General features: G+C 51.0%; 2 protein-coding genes across 5 annotated transcripts; both read left to right on the forward strand.

Annotated features, from left to right (window-relative positions):
- Positions 1–724: 724 nt before the first annotated feature.
- On the forward strand, positions 725–7,053 carry DCTN3 (dynactin subunit 3). 2 transcript variants are annotated; one of them, XM_027616856.2, is made up of 7 exons: positions 725–876; positions 2,136–2,220; positions 2,918–3,004; positions 4,798–4,881; positions 5,838–5,896; positions 6,481–6,540; positions 6,737–7,053. In XM_027616856.2, the coding sequence occupies exons 1-7, from the start codon at positions 781–783 to the stop codon at positions 6,824–6,826; spliced, it is 561 nt and encodes a 186-aa protein (XP_027472657.1). In that variant the 5' UTR covers positions 725–780; the 3' UTR covers positions 6,827–7,053. The 2 variants fall into 2 exon arrangements, with proteins under 2 accessions (XP_027472657.1, XP_027472658.1); XM_027616857.1 differs by lacking the exon at positions 6,481–6,540 and having other exon boundaries at positions 6,707–7,053.
- Positions 7,054–8,537: 1,484 nt separating this feature from the next.
- Positions 8,538–11,364, forward strand: RPP25L (ribonuclease P/MRP subunit p25 like). 3 transcript variants are annotated; one of them, XM_027615555.1, is made up of 2 exons: positions 8,538–8,603; positions 9,989–11,364. In XM_027615555.1, exon 2 carries the CDS (start codon positions 10,023–10,025, stop codon positions 10,512–10,514), a length of 492 nt encoding a protein of 163 aa, XP_027471356.1. In that variant the 5' UTR covers positions 8,538–8,603; positions 9,989–10,022; the 3' UTR covers positions 10,515–11,364. The 3 variants fall into 3 exon arrangements, with proteins under 3 accessions (XP_027471356.1, XP_027471357.1, XP_027471358.1); XM_027615556.1 differs by lacking the exon at positions 8,538–8,603 and adding an exon at positions 8,610–8,867; XM_027615557.1 differs by lacking the exon at positions 8,538–8,603 and adding an exon at positions 8,915–9,300.
- The last annotated feature ends 3,835 nt before the right edge of the window (positions 11,365–15,199 follow it).

Consider the following 15,199-nt stretch of genomic DNA (forward strand, 5'->3'; position numbering starts at 1 on the left):
GTGTCATCTCTAGGACCCCACCTCTTCAAATCAGACCTGCTTCCCTTTAGAAGCCATGTGAAGGGTTGGGTTGGGGTGTTGTGAAGGAGTCGTCCCTCAGGTCACGTCTGAATAATAAAGCTGTAGTCCCTCCCTCTCCAGTGCCTCCTCTCCTTTTTGTTTGGGTCTGGGTGTTGGGAAGGGATTATGTGGTATACACAGGCTGTGTTGGGCCAGGGTTTCTCAGAGGGGAAGACAGAACAGCAAAGGTCCATGAAGGTAGAGGGGCTGGAGTTCATGAATCAGACAGCCTGAGTGCAAATCCTGATTCTACTACTAGAGTGCGGAGTGGCCTTGGGCAAGACATTTAATCGCTTGAACCCTAAAAGACTCCTGAAGATTATGGCATCTCACGGAGTCTCCTACTGATCTAGGGGAATGGACCAATCCTTAAAAAATAGGTGTATTTATATGGGCAATCTCGTGGAATGGGGTGGGAAACCTCTCTGGTACCCTGGAATTAGAAGAAAGGCAAAAGTTTGTCTGGACAAGCGGAAGCTGGAAGCTAGGATAGGGCTCGACAGCTGGAAGGTTGGCTAGGGTAACCGTTGCCTAGGTAACCAGACAGCTTTTGATACCTTTCACGGGCCCTGCCGGTCACTTCCGGCAGCGGAGGGCTGAATCGTGACGCAACTTCCCGTATAGAGGTCCACCCGGGCACTCGGATTAGCCAGTCTTCTCTATTTGGCCGGATGTCCCGCCCCCTGGCTGTTCCCCGGCTGAGGCGGGGCGGCGGTAGCTATGGCGGCTGTGACCGATGTGCAGCGGCTACAGGCCCGTGTGGAGGAATTGGAGCGCTGGGTGTACGGGTCGGGCGGGCCGCGCGGCTCTCGGAAGGTGAGCGATCTGGGATCCAGTGCTCCTTTTCTGGGGCAGAGCAAGAGCGGTCTACTGGCCTGGTCGTCGGGATGGATGCTACCGCTCCAGTCTCATCTCCCGCAGCCCGGCCTTTGAAATAATAAAGGTTCGAAACCTTGCAGAGCTTATCGGACCCTCGGGGTCCATTTCCATGGAGGGCATTGCTCCATCCGCAATGGAGCGATTGTGATGGGCTCAGTGTGAAATGTGACTAAGATTCCGCCTCTGTCCTCAAGGCCTAGCTGGAGAGACCTGACACACTCGAGAAACTGACTAACGAGAGTTTCAGTAAGAGCTGAAGTCCGCAGTGGAAGGGTCGTCACAGAGCCCTGCGTAATTAATTGCTGAATACTGTACAGAAAGAGGTCCATGGGACGCCAGAGGAGGCAGAGCAAAGGTGGATAAGGAAGGCTCCAGGGGTGGGAGGTGAGGTCTCAAAGAGCCAGGACTAAGAGGGTAAGGGATTGGGTACTGGGTGTTGAGGTATGGACCGGCAGTCCACACCAGTGACTGAATTTTGACAACCGTGAAGCTTAGCTCTCCCAACCCCCCCGCACCCCTTTTTTACTATGGGAAGACCTTTTACTGAAGGTGGAATGTCAGGCATACCCTGGAGTTAAGTGTATCAGAGGTAATGATGTCTTTTTGTACACTTCTTGTGGAATTAGTTGTCACTAGCAGATTATGCCCCATTTGAGAACTGATTTCTCAAAACATTTGCTCCAGTTGACATCTGTGACACTAAATCCTTGTTTTCCTCCTACCGCTATGGCTGTTGCTGCTTAGTCCTGTTTGCCTCCCCATATATTTGACCCTTGAATATTGGCATTCCTTACCCTGTATTCTAAAACCTGGGTGAGATCATTCACTCCCATGGCCTCTCCCTTTAATATCCGGATTCTTCACTCTCTACCCCTAAAGCCTAGGTAGGTTCAGCTAAAGAGGCAGGAACCAGGGAATAGAATATATAGGATATGCTAATGGCCTATGAAGTCTAGTATAGTTAATTACCTCCCTAGTCAGACTTGAAACTTCCCAAGGACTACATGATTATCTTCCCCTTCACAATGAGGATTCCCGGAAGGTGGGGTTGCATCTCCCTTAAGACAAGAGAAGGGGGCCAACCTACTTTGCTGGGTCAAGGAGACTTGGGAGTCTGAGGGAATGAGGGTTCTTTACCTCTTTCAAGCCTTGAGTCAAGAGGTGAATCTTGGAATTAACTTTCAATCCCCTTACAGGTGGCTGATGGCCTAGTCAAGGTACAGGTGGCTTTGGGGAACATTGCCAGCAAGAGGGAGAGGGTGAAGATTCTGTACAAAAAGAGTAAGTGATTCCATAGGGTGCCTGCCTGACCTCCTTCCCATGCCTGTGCTTCCTGGGACCTGGCCCTTGCCCTCCAGCCCAGTAGGTCACTGGAATTGCCCTATGGGGATAGAATGTGAAGATTTTTCCCTGCTGAAATGGTAAAGTGGGGTGTTGTGCTTAAACTCCAAGCCCATGACAGTGTCCTAAGTTATGGGATAAGAGTTCTGCCTCAAAGGTCCTCTTAGTAAAGTAAGGAGGAGAGGTATGGGATTTCCATAGGCAAGGTTCAAAGGCAGGAAAGAAATCGGGCCTGAGAACCCCAGGCTTTGTTAGTCATACTGTTTTGATTATGTCAAAGCAAGCAACGTAAAAATTTGAAAAAGCTCTGACTTGTCTTGGTGGCACTGAGGGGCAAGGGACCTTCCACCTTTGGTGAAGATAGGTCAGTGGGAATGCTGAGGGCCCCAGGATAGTGGAGGCAATTGCATTCCCAGCTGTAAAGGCTGAGGTTAGCCAGCAGATGGTCAGAGGGGAGAGACAGGGAGGTGGGGCCTGATGGAGGCCTGCTGGGTGGGCACTGTGGATGTCATCTCCTCACTCAAGATTCTCCCCAAGGTTGACCACTAATATCCTTCTAATATCCCCTAATATCCTTCATAAGTCAGATTCCCCACTCCCCAGCCCCATTCCATTTTCCATCTTGCTTCTTTTCTAGTTGAAGACCTGATCAAATATCTGGATCCTGAGTACATTGACCGCATCGCCATACCTGATGCCTCTAAGCTGCAATTCATATTAGCAGGTAGTGCTGGACAATGTGTGCACATGCATCTGGGGATTATGGATCGTGGGGGAAGTTGGGCACAGAGATGGCCTCCCTGCCACTTCTCTCATGGATACAGCTCTGGAAGCTGCTGTCTGGAATTCTGGCCTGGCTCTGGGCTGAGACCTGAGGTCATCCTGTAGTCCTCTAGTAGGCCTTGGGTGTGGTATCATTCTGAGCTAGCTGCAGGCCATGGTGCCAACAACAGTGGGGACTACTCCAGTGTTCTATAAGTGGTCTGTCTCTAGGATTTTCCTTCAGAACCTTCCTCACTTCTGCTCACTAGTCAGGGGAGCTTCTAGGAAAGGGTGGGAGCAGAGCATTGCATTTGGGAGAGGTTAGAATATTGGTATGCGTTTCAACATTTTTCTTTCATGTGAGAAAGCACTGGGATTTCGGAGTTCTAGGCAGGAACTATTGACTTGGCAAGGTCTGCTACTCAGTTTAGTCAGCCACTCCATGAGGTAGGGTTTGTGAAGTACCTGTGTTTGTTCATTCATTCAAAAGATGTTTAATGATCGATCATCTACTGTGATCCAGACCATCCCTGGTGTGAGGTATATGGTGGTGAACAGAACATCCCTAAACCGTTGCCATGGCTCAGGTACCAAGTTCAGGAGATCTTCTCCTACACCGACTGTGGAGTCCAGCCTCTCCATCCCCCCCTGGCCACTGCCTCAGCGTCTGCCCCTCATGCACGACTAGTTGCAGTCTTCTGAGTCCTCTTCCTGACCCTAGTCTTTCCCTTCTTGCGTGTGACCCAGTACCCTCTTCCCCAAACACATCTCCAACATGCTACTTTGTCTACTTTGGAACCTCAGCATCTCCGTCTCTCTCCTTGCTAGAATAAAATCCTAAGTCTTTGGCCTGCCATTCAGAGCCTTCGATAGTCTATGGATCTACGTTCCCATGCAGCTCTGTTTCCTGTGCTCTCTTTGCATCAGTTCAGCCAATTGAATTCTTTTTCCTCTATTAATTGATAAGCATCCTTGCCTCCAAACATTTGACATAACAGTCATCCCTTCTTTTTTTTTTTTTTTTAAAGATTTTATTTATTTGACAGAGAGAAACACAGCAAGAGAGGGAACACAAGTAGGGGGAGTGGGAGGGAGAAGCAGGCTTCCCGCTGAGCAGGGAGCCCGATGCGGGGCTCGATCCCAGGACCCTGGGACCATGACCTGAGCCGAAGGCAGACGCTTAACGACTGAGCCACCCAGGCACCCCAACAGTCATCCCTTCTTGAATGTGCTTCCTACTCACTGCAACCATTGAAATCACCTATGCCAGGTCCAGTCCAGATCCTGCTCTTCTCACTGGGCTCTGCTGTTACTGCCCCAGCTCTCCAGAAGCTTGCCTCTCAGGACCACTGAGCAGAACCTGCCTGATATTCTGCCACATGTCTCCTCTTTCATACCTTCCCAGGAGTCCTTGGGCATGGAGACCCAAGTCTGAAGTACTTTGTCTCCTGTGGCATCACTGAGTTTGTTGATAGGAGGCTAGAGGAAGAGGCCTTAGAGTTAAAACTTTAAGAAAGGTGGGATTTGAAGAAACTTAGAGGCTCCTTGGGCTCAAGATGGCTCATACCAGAGGCACCTAGGAGAGGTAGGGGCAGAATGGGGGAATGTGCACCTAGAGAAGAGGGCAATGGGCAGAGTAGCTGGCCCATGCTCCAGGACTCAGCCATCTCCCCTGCCAGGGCCTCAGCCCCTTGCATAGAAGTAGCAGTGCCCAGGCTTACCTCGCTGCCACTGTCTTGTCTGTTTTTGCCTCAGAGGAGCAGTTTATCTTATCCCAGATTGCACTCCTGGAGCAGGTGGAGGCGTTGGTGCCCATGCTGGACAGCGCTCACATCAAAGGTACCTCTTTGGGGCTGTAACTCTACTATTGTGCTTGGGGAGGTAGGTGGATGGCCAGGACTTCCCTGTGCCTCAGGTTCCCTGGGTTCAAGCTTAGTCTGCTCCTTGTCTTTACCCTCACTCTGGGGGTACCTGCTACCTGCACTGGGATTAAAATGGCCAGAGCAGAGTTCAGTTTCAGAACCTCAGGCAGTTTGGACTTAAGGACACTAGTCAAGTCCAGCAGCCCCCAACTCTGGGTATTCCTTCTACCTTCTTCATCACCCCCTCAGCATATGTTCTGCACGGTGCTGCGTAGCCCAGATTTTACTGTAAGAGTTCTTGCCAGGCATGTGAATGTGTGTAAATTCTTCCCACCACACTTCCCAGTGCAGTCCCTGGGCCTCTTTTGACAAGAAGACAGTGACTTTAATTGAATCCAGATATCCATCTTGTCTGTCTCTGGAGGTATTTTTTTCCTAGTTCCCCCTCCCCTCCCTTGCTGAGGCTCTGACAGCCTTAAGCTGTGGGCCCAGCATGGTGGCCAAGGCTCTGGGTGTTGGATTCCAGGTGTCTAGCTTAGGAACCTGGCATTCATTCTCAGCCCACCTGCAGGCTCCCTCTTCCAGGCAGACCTGGTCCCACTGGGCTGAGAGCAAAGGGACAGATCCCATGATAGGCAAAGCTTTCTTTACTTCACCCTGCTTACAGCACTGGGGTGGGGGCATGGGGCAACTCTGGGGACCCCAAGGTTTTATTTTCTCCTAGGAGCCTGTATCTTTGCCCCCTCTGGGTCCTAGAGTAAGACTGGGGTGGGCAAGGAGCCCCACCACCTTTAGCTGCAATGGTCGATGAAGCCTGGCGTTTGCTTAGCTTCTCCACTCAATACTCTAATCCTGCTGAAGACCTAATAGACTATTGAGCAGTCCCCGGGGAAGGCACAAGCATCATCAGGCAGTGCGTGTTGTGTTTTACAGCCGTTCCTGAACATGCTGCCCGCCTGCAGCGCTTGGCCCAGATCCACATCCAGCAGCAGGTATGGGAGGGGTGAGGACTGGAAGGGAAAGTAGAAGTGGTGAGGCTCCTAGTCCCCACCCCTGCCACCTGGGGAAGCAGCATCAGGCTACCCTCATGGCAGCTCCAGGGGAAACTTGAAGGTTTATCCTTTATCTTCCATCTGCCTTAGGTCTCTTGCCTCTCTGAGTAGGACTGTTCTGAGACACCAGAAGGTCGATGTTGGGAGGTGCCCAAGAATTTCTGGGGATGGTGTGTCCTTGACATTGAATGGAGGAGCTGTTTTTGTTTTGTTTTGTTTTACCATTCCCAGGCCTTAGATTAAAGTTCAAAGAGGATTCAGATATAGGGGACAGGGAAGGAGGAGACATATACTAGCAGGAATATTTCCTTAAATGAGTGGTCACTCTGCCTTAGGACTGCTGTTAGGGTACCCATCCTGGAGCTTGAAAGTGCCCCATTAGAAATTTGTTCCTTTTAGCTCTGGGGCTAAACACTACCTTCTCTAGGCTTTATGGGGAGTGAGGGTCCCTGATAAGGCAGGAAAGTTAGTGGGAAGCAGGGGCTTTATCCAACTCCTTTCTCTGCCATACGTTGGCCCCATAGGACCAGTGTGTGGAGATCACTGAGGAGTCCAAGGCTCTCCTGGAGGAATACAACAAGACTGTATCCTTTCTGCTCAGCCAGGCCCCTAAGGAATGCTGTCCAAGGCCCTGCCCTTTTGTTCAGTCTCCAGCAGCTCTGTCTCTTTCATCCCATCCCAATGAACCTTTCTATTCCCCTCCTCCCCAACCCTTTGGCAGATGGAAAATCTCTCCACTTCCTCATTCAGGCTCTTGTTCTCACCTTGACCTGCCACCAGACAATGCTTCTCTCCAAGCAATTTGTGCAGTGGGATGAGCTACTTTGCCAGCTAGAGGCCGCCAAGCAAGTGAAGCCAGCAGAGGAGTGATAGCTGCTTCCCATTCCTGGGTGGGCCAGGACAGCCAGGCTCCAGGGCCCTGTGCTAAACTGCCTTTGTAACAGGGCAGAGGCAGCTCTGTATTTATTGGATTCGCAGCCTACCTCTCTGCATTCAGGTGGGGCTCTGAGGTCGGAGGCCTGGCTACTTGAGGTTTGCTTTTGCACCCCCTCCCCACATCGGTGTCCTATTCCAGTGACAATAAACTATAGAAATCACTGGAGGAATGTGTCAACTTCCTGGTCTATGATGGGAATGATGGTGAGGATGGGGGTGGTAGAGGGCAGAATTGTCAGCCTTTCTAGTGGTTGGACCAGGAGCTATACTCATCCTGGTCTGGCTTTCTGGGGAATGTAGAGCTCTCAGGACAGATGCTCTCATTTGATCGATATGAGTGGAACATTTGTTTGTGCATCCATTTATCCCACATTTATCAAGTATCCTCTAAATGTCAGATACCATGCTAGGTGGGGAGGATATGATCCCTGCCTTGCACAGACTAGCTGGGGAGATGGTCAAAGAAAAGAGCTCACCTAGCAACTGGGTCCTTTGGAGCACAGAAGAGGAAGAGTTGAGGGAGGCAGCACTGGAAGGTGATACCCAGGATATTTGAGAACATGTGCAAAGGCAGGATCCTTGAGGTTTCTCTCTTGGGAGTTTACTTGGTGCTATTAAGCGGGAAGAGGAGCCCAGAAGAGGTTGGGTTGCAGGGCGTTGGGCTCTCTGGTGGGGATGGGTTGTGTGTGGGGTTGTGGGGGTGGGTTGCTGGGCTGGAGAAGGAGGGAGCCTGATGATAGAGCTGAGACAGAGATTGGTGCCTCACTCCAGCAAACACACCAAGTGTTTGCTGCCCCCTTGTGGTCTCAGGGAGTGCTGTGGCCCCAAACCCCTTTACAAGGGCCTGCCCGCCCGCCACTCAACCTGCACAGTTTCACTAGCGTCTCAAATTCAGCACGTCCTAAGACAAATCTGGGACTCATCCTAGACTCTTCTTCTCAGTCCAGACAGTCACCAACTCACCAAACCTACCTCCTAATATCTCCCAACTTAATCTACTTTTCTCTATTCCGACTGCTATTTCTGTTTCATTCTCAAATCATTTAACACATATTTGAGCTCCTATTTATTATACGCTAGGCACCGTACGAGTCTCCGTGGACACGCCCCCAGCACCCCGCGGCCTGTTCACCGGCGGTTGCTGCCCAGTTTCCCCACTCCCACCCCCTTTGTCGGCAGCCAGAGTGAACTGTGCACACAAACTGGTTTGACCGGCCCCTGATGAAAAGCCTTCGTGGCTCACCATGCCCACAGAATGAGGTCGAAGCGCAGAACAACTCGGTGACCAAGGCTCTCCCCCGCGCAGCAGCAACCACTTCAAACGGAACCTCTTGCCCCTGTCAAATGAAACCCACTGCGTCGCCTTTGCTATTGTAGTGCGCTCTACTGGTGACTCAGCCCTGCCATCGTCTCAGGGCCGGATCCTCCCCATCTTTGGGACGCGAGTCTCTGATGGTGGCTCCTCTCCGCAGTGCTTTTCTGCGCCCCGGTAGGGGTGCCCCAGGGCGTAACAGCGGAGACTGCCCGTATGTTCATGTCTCAGGGCGTCCTGGCTCAGCTCACACCTAGACGACCAGGCGGTACTCAGTTTTCCCGCGGAGGCCCCGCCGGCCACGGCCCCGCAGGCCCCGCCCCTAGCCGGCGTGCGCGGCCCCGCGGCTTCGGCGCGCTCCCTGCGTGCGCGCCATCTTGGCTCCAGATCGAAGTAGAGGTGTGCGGGGCCGGGGTGGTGAGAGCTAGAGTGCAGCGGCGTTGGGGGTCGGTGGTGCGGTTGTGTGGAGGTAGAGGGAAGAGAGGGGAGGCTGCCTTCTTGGCCTCTGCGGCCTGCTGGGCTTTGGAGTCCGCCCGTGGCGGTGGAGGGGGCCGGGCTGTGGGCTCCACACCAGGAGTAGCCCACGCAGCCCTCCGCGTCAGGCCTCTGCTTCCTAGTTTCTGAGTGACCTGGGTTGGGGGCATCGACACTGGGAATCTCAGGGTGAGGGGTGCTCGGCCCTATTCTTAGGATCCCGGAGTAGGGGAGGGGTTCAGTTCTGTTTGAGAAGCATTTGGAGGAGGGCTCTTGGCTCTTGCCAGGGAGCTTGGAGGGTACTCCACTCTGCGAGCGGAGTGAGGGGGGCCTTGTTCCTGTCTTAGCTGTGGGTGAGGGGCGCTCAGTCTTGTTTTCAAAAGTCTGGGGCAAGGGTGTAACCGGGTACAGGGATGCAGAAGCGCCTGGCTTTGGGGGTCCCAAACAGACCAGGTTCTGCCACTCCCGGCTGACAAAATCCAAAGGCGGAGACGCCTGGTCGTGCAACAAGAAAGGAATTTAAGTGGGGCCAACACTGAGAAGACAGCACACTAGCCTCAAAGACTGTCTTCAAAGTGTTGACAGTGCTGCTAGGTTTATATAAGGAGAATGTGGGACAAAGGTTGGTCTGTAGGTGCAATGGGCAGCAAAGGGCAGGTCCATCATTGTCTTGCGGCCAAAGAGGGTCTTGCAGGCCTTAGGGCAGTCGTTATTGCTAGAGGGGTAATTGTAGTTCCCATCAAGGGATGCTTTGCCTGCAGGGTCTTTTGCCTGAATTAAAAGATAAGCTAAAGGGTTGCCTAGCTGGTTTAGTCAGTAGAGCATGCAACTCTTGATCTTGGGGCTCATGAGTTCAAGCCCCACGTTGGGCATAAAGCTTACTTTAAAAAAAAAAAAAGATAGGCTGGAAAAAAGATAAACTGAAAAGAACTTTATTAGAAAGTACAGTTGAGGTAAAAATGGAGGTACTTGAAGTCCCTGTTAAAGGGCACAGCCCTGTCCCAAGGAGCTCAAGATGAGGGGGCTTGGCCTATCCTAAAGAGCCCAGTGTTTGATGAATTTGGTCCTGTGTCAGGGACTCCAGGGTGGAGGGAGGGTTATGGCCATGTCCAGAAGAATGGGGTGTTTGGGATACTGCCCTTTTCCAGGGTCAAGTAGGCATGGCACCTGTGCTGAGAAGCCAAGGGTGAGGGGATACAGTCCTGTTCCTGGGAAGTCTGGGATGAAGAGCAGGACCATTTCCTGGAGAGCTCGGGTTGGGGGATGGCTTGGGGCGTATTGCCCAGCATTCATCTGACACTTCTCTGCAGTGGACCGTGAAATTCAGACACAACAGCAAGTGGAATGGAGCACTACCGGAAAGCTGGCTCTGTGGAACTCCCAGCACCTTCTCCGATGCCCCAGCTACCTCCTGATACCCTGGAGATGCGGGTCCGAGATGGCAGCAAAATCCGCAACCTACTGGGGCTGGCACTGGGTCGACTGGAGGGTGGTAGTGCACGGCATGTGGTGTTCTCAGGTTCTGGCCGGGCTGCAGGGAAGGCGGTCAGCTGTGCTGAGATTGTCAAGCGGCGTGTACCAGGCCTGCACCAGCTTACCAAGCTGCGCTTCCTGCAGACCGAGGACAGCTGGGTGCCAGTCTCACCTGACACTGGCCTGGATCCCCTAACAGTGCGCCGCCATGTACCTGCAGTGTGGGTACTGCTCAGCCGGGACCCCCTGGACCCCAATGAGTGTGGCTACCAGCCTCCAGGAGCACCCCCTGGCCTGGGCCCCACATCAAGCTCCAGCTGTGGCCCACGACCCCGAAGAAGGGTTCGAGACACCTGGTCCTGAAGATCTGCCAAGCAAGATCTTTTCCAGGCATGAATGTCTAGGATGGCTCTGCCTTCTCTGAAAAGCCTCCTGTAACTGTTCAACATCCCCAACAAGACTTGAATCCACAGAAGTGGGCCTCCTTGTCCTGCTTCCTCTTCTCTCTGGTGTGTGAAAAGGGACAGCTATGAAGAGTTACAGGTGTGCGGTCTCAGCTGGGTTCTGGATTGCTTAAGAAGGGTTTATTTGGCATTCTACCTACTGTGCCTCTGTCCTTTCTTCCGACAGAGATCCAGGGAGTGGGGTAGGAAATAAAGGTTCTGCCCATTTGTCTGATGAGCCTCTGCTTGACCTGCTATATGGAGGTGGGATTAAAGGAGGGGTAGTCCCCGTACCCCTCCACCCCACCCCTGGTTTAGGGATATTTTTCTTTCTCTGCAGCATTTATCATAGTATAGTGATTAAGGTCATGGTCTCAGGTACCTACTGCCTGGATTTGAATCCTGGTTCTGCCATGTGCTAGTAAGTTACTGCTTTGTGACCTTGGACAAGTAGTGCTCTGAGCCTTAGTATTTCCGTCCATAAAACAGGATATATGCGGTGCTTACCTCATAGGGTTGTTATGAGGATTAAATGTAGAAATATATACATACGACTCTTAGATATCACCTGGGCATATAGTGCTATGTGAATGTTAATTGCTATCATTATTACTCCATTTACAAACATTTTTTCCTATCTTAAAAACATAGCTCATGGGGCATCTGGCTGGCTCAGTTGGAATATCATGTGGCTCTTGATCTCAGGATCATGAGTTCAAGGCCCACGTTGGGTGTACAGATTACCTAAATAAATAAACTTAAAAAAAAAAAAAACAGGCTCCTGGGTGGCTCAGTCGTTAAATGTCTGCCTTTGACTCAGGTCATGATCCCAGGGTCATGGGATTGAGTCCCACATCGGGCTCCCTGCTCGGTGGGAAGCCTGCTTCTCCCTCTCCCACTCCCCCTGCTTGTGTTCCTGCTCTCACTATCTCTCTGTCAAATAAATAAAATCTTAAAAAAAACAAAAAACATAGCTCAATCTTGTGTCTCCTCTCCAGGTCTCATCCTTCCTTTTTACCCCTTGCTGCTCCTTTTCTGTCTCAAATTGGCCATAGACTCTCAGATTCACCATGGTAAGGCCAGGGGCATGAGGAGAGAGGTGAAGATTGCAGTGATAGCCAGGAGTCTGCAGGGACCACAGCAGGATTGTGGGCGGTGGTAGATTCAGTGAAGAGTTGAGTCAGTTGGATCTCCCACTGGATTTTGAGGTCTTCTCCAATGTATACAGTAGACTGAGTGTCCAGTCACCAGGAAAGCACAAACGGGGCTCTTCTGGGCTCATATTGTGGCAGGGAGCCCAGCAATTTGAGAGTGCTAAAATGATGTTTGGCTGAGTCTAGGTGGGAGGGTTAGGATGTTGGGAGAAATGGGGGACTGGAGGCCTCAATAAGGGCTTAGGGCAGGGATTAGGAGATTGACTATAAGGCCAGAAGGCTGTGGTCAAGCTTTGAATGCTGCATTCTGTACTTTCCAAGGTAGGTTGCCCAGAGTGATAGGGAAGACTCGGAGGGGCAAGTGATGCAGATTCGGGGAATATTAGAGACAGGAAACCCTCTGAGCAGCTGCCCAGCCAGGCCTCTTAAATACAGGGTCAAGGAGCATCTAACACTCCTAGAGGCTGTGGCAGGCACTCTGATGTCTTGTTAGTAGCAACTGCCTGGCTTCTCCCCATTCTCTTTGTGGCTAACTCAGGTTTTTGCTCCCTCCCAGCTTCTGCATACTGCCTTTTCTCTAAGCATCTCCACTTGTGTCTTCTACCATGAACAGCTCTCCGAGTGTCACTAGTCCCCAGAGCTTTGGGGCCAGGCTCCTTGCAGACTATTGGTATGTGGCTCAGCATCCTATCCTGATCCAGCCTACTCTAGCCATGGTGGAATGATCACATGGAATAAGCATGGTGACCGGTACTGAACGAACGATTCAGTAAGGTGGTATCATAAGCTCTGGGAGTCCTAGGAGGGGTTCCCATTTGGGCAGCTCACTGAGGCACCACCTGGGAACTCCAGGATGATGGCATGGGTTTGTGTGAGGGAAACTGAGCTGGGGTCAAAATCTTTTGGGAGGAACAAGATCTGCAATTCAGAGAATCAGGAAATAGGCCAGAAGCTAAGAGAGGGATGACTAGTGATTTTGCGGCCTTTTCCCTCCTGGGTGTCTACAGGGCCTAGTTGGAACCTAGAGGAAGATTTTTTTTTTTAAGATTTTATTTATTTATTTGACAGAGACACAGTGAGAGAGGGAACACAAGCAGGGAGAGTGGGAGAGGGAAAAGCAGGCTTCCCAAGGAGCAGGGAGCCCGATGCCGGCTCCATTCCAGGACCCTGGGATCATGACCTGAGCTGAAGGCAGACGCTTAACAACTGAGCCACCCAGGCGCCCCTAGAGGAAGAATTTTAGGGAGGGAGCCAGAGAGAAAATAGGCCTTTAGAGCCAGAAAGCTTGACCCAATTTAGGAGGGACCGTAAGCGTTGTGTATAATTGTTGATTCAGTTTCTTCCCACTTTCTTCTTAATCCACTCCAGTGTGGCTTTTGCCTCCATAATTTCTTAGAAAAGGTTATGCTTTGGTATGAAAGGTAAGGAAGTGGAGACAGCTCTTTCAAGAAGTGAGATTGTGAAGGAGGAGAGAGGTGATAAATGTAGAGGAATGTGGGATACAGAGTTTCAATTTTTATTTTAATGATTTAGAAATTTGAGTGTATTTGTAGGTTAATGGAGGAAGCTAGTAGAGAAAGAGATTAAAGATGCAAGAGACTGTGGATAACTCAGAATGAGACTCTGTAAGGGGTAAAAGGGAATGGGATCCAGAAGCATGGAGGTATGGGCCTCCCAAAGGGGACAGGAGAGAGGACTCCCTGTAAGTTTCCAGGGAAGGAGTTGTAGATGGGTATTCATGAGGATGGGTGTGGAGGTGAAGGTGGGACATGAGGGAGTTCAGAAGGTTTCTATCTCCTCTTGAAGCTGGAATCCAGCTCTGCTGCTGAGAGTGGAATGAGGAGGCTGGCAGGAAGGAAGTATGAGATAGTTGCAGGAGAGAACCCGAGAAGTACAGGAGGATGACCAGGCAGGGCTAAAAGCCCAGCCGAGGCTGGTGACCATGAACTTGTAATGTTATCAGTCACAGAGTGTGAGCTTCAGCAGCATCCATAGGATAGGTGAGGACTCAGAGAAATCACTGTTGCATTCTTCCAGACAGAAATGATGGAAGAATAGTGAGGAGACTAGCAAGATGAAGTGAAGGGTCAAGGAATCCAAAGTGGGCCAGGAGATAAGTGAAGATAGAAAGGCGTAGAGGTCAATGTCCTGGAGATCCACATGAAGATGTCTGGGGTGGGGTGGGATGAAATGGAGTAGTTGAGAGAACTAGAACAGGGCCCTGTCGCTATATCAATATCTAGGGCTGTCATACCAAAGTACCACAGACTGAGTGGCCTAGAACAACAGATATTTGCTGCTTGACAGTGTTGGAGACTAGAAGTCTGAAGTCAAGGTGTCAGCAGGGCCATTTTCCCTCTGAAACCTATAGGAGAGTCCTTCCTTGACTCATCCTATTTTTTTTTTTTTTTTTCAGATTTTATTTATTTGACAGAGCACAGGTAGGGGGAGCGGCAGGCAAAGGGAGAAGCAGGCTCCCTGAGCAAGGAGCCCGATGACAAGGGGCTCGATCCTAGGCCCCTGGGATCACGACCTGAGCTGAAGACAGATGCTTAACCAACTGAGCCACCCAGGCGCCCCAGACTTGTCCTAATGGCTGTTTTGCCATCAGTCTTTGGCCTTCTTGGCTTTTAGATGTATCACTCCAGTCATTCATCTTCACATTTTCTTCCCTTGTGTCTGTTTCTATGTCCAATTTTCTCCTTTTTATAAGGAAACCAGTCATATTGGATTAGGGCCCACCCTAATAGCCTCATTTTAATCTTGATTACCTCTGTAAAGATCTTATTTACAAATAAAGTCACTTTTTCTGGGACTGGGGTTAGGACTTAAACATATCCTTTATGGAGGGACATAATTCAACAGTAGCTAAAGGATGAGATGGAGGAGAGTGGATTTGAGAGTTTTAGGAGCTGACTGGACTTGGTTATGGGCATGAGAGTGGATAGCTGGGTGGCCTGGAAGGAAAGTCACTGAAGATGAGGTTGAAGAATTAAGAGGCTGGGGAGGGTGGCAGTGTGTGTGTTGGGGGCAGGAGTTGGGCATCAAGGTGGGTAATGGAATCATCCAGGATGGAATGTGCTGAGCATTCTTACTGCCTGCTTTAGAGGTGGCATGTAGGGTGATTTTGTTAGCCTTGAAATGGGGACTTAAGAACACAATATGGGGGCACCTGGGTGGCTCAGTCGTTAAGCCTCTGCCTTTGGCTCAGGTCATGATCCCAGGGTCCTGGGATTGAGCCCCACGCACATCGGGCTTTCTGCTCCGTGGGAAGCCTGCTTCTCCCTCTCCCACTCCCCCTGCTTGTGTTCCCTTTCTCGCTGTCTCTCTCTGTCAAATAAATAAATAAAATCTTAAAAAAAAAAAAGAACACAATATGACTGGAGGGGTTATATACCTTCCCCATGCAAGAAGGCGCCAAGTCCTACCAATTTTGCTTCCTAGGTGTCTC

The sequence above is a fragment of the Zalophus californianus genome, chromosome 13 (assembly GCF_009762305.2).
Source record: "Zalophus californianus isolate mZalCal1 chromosome 13, mZalCal1.pri.v2, whole genome shotgun sequence".
Lineage (NCBI taxonomy): Eukaryota > Metazoa > Chordata > Mammalia > Carnivora > Otariidae > Zalophus > Zalophus californianus.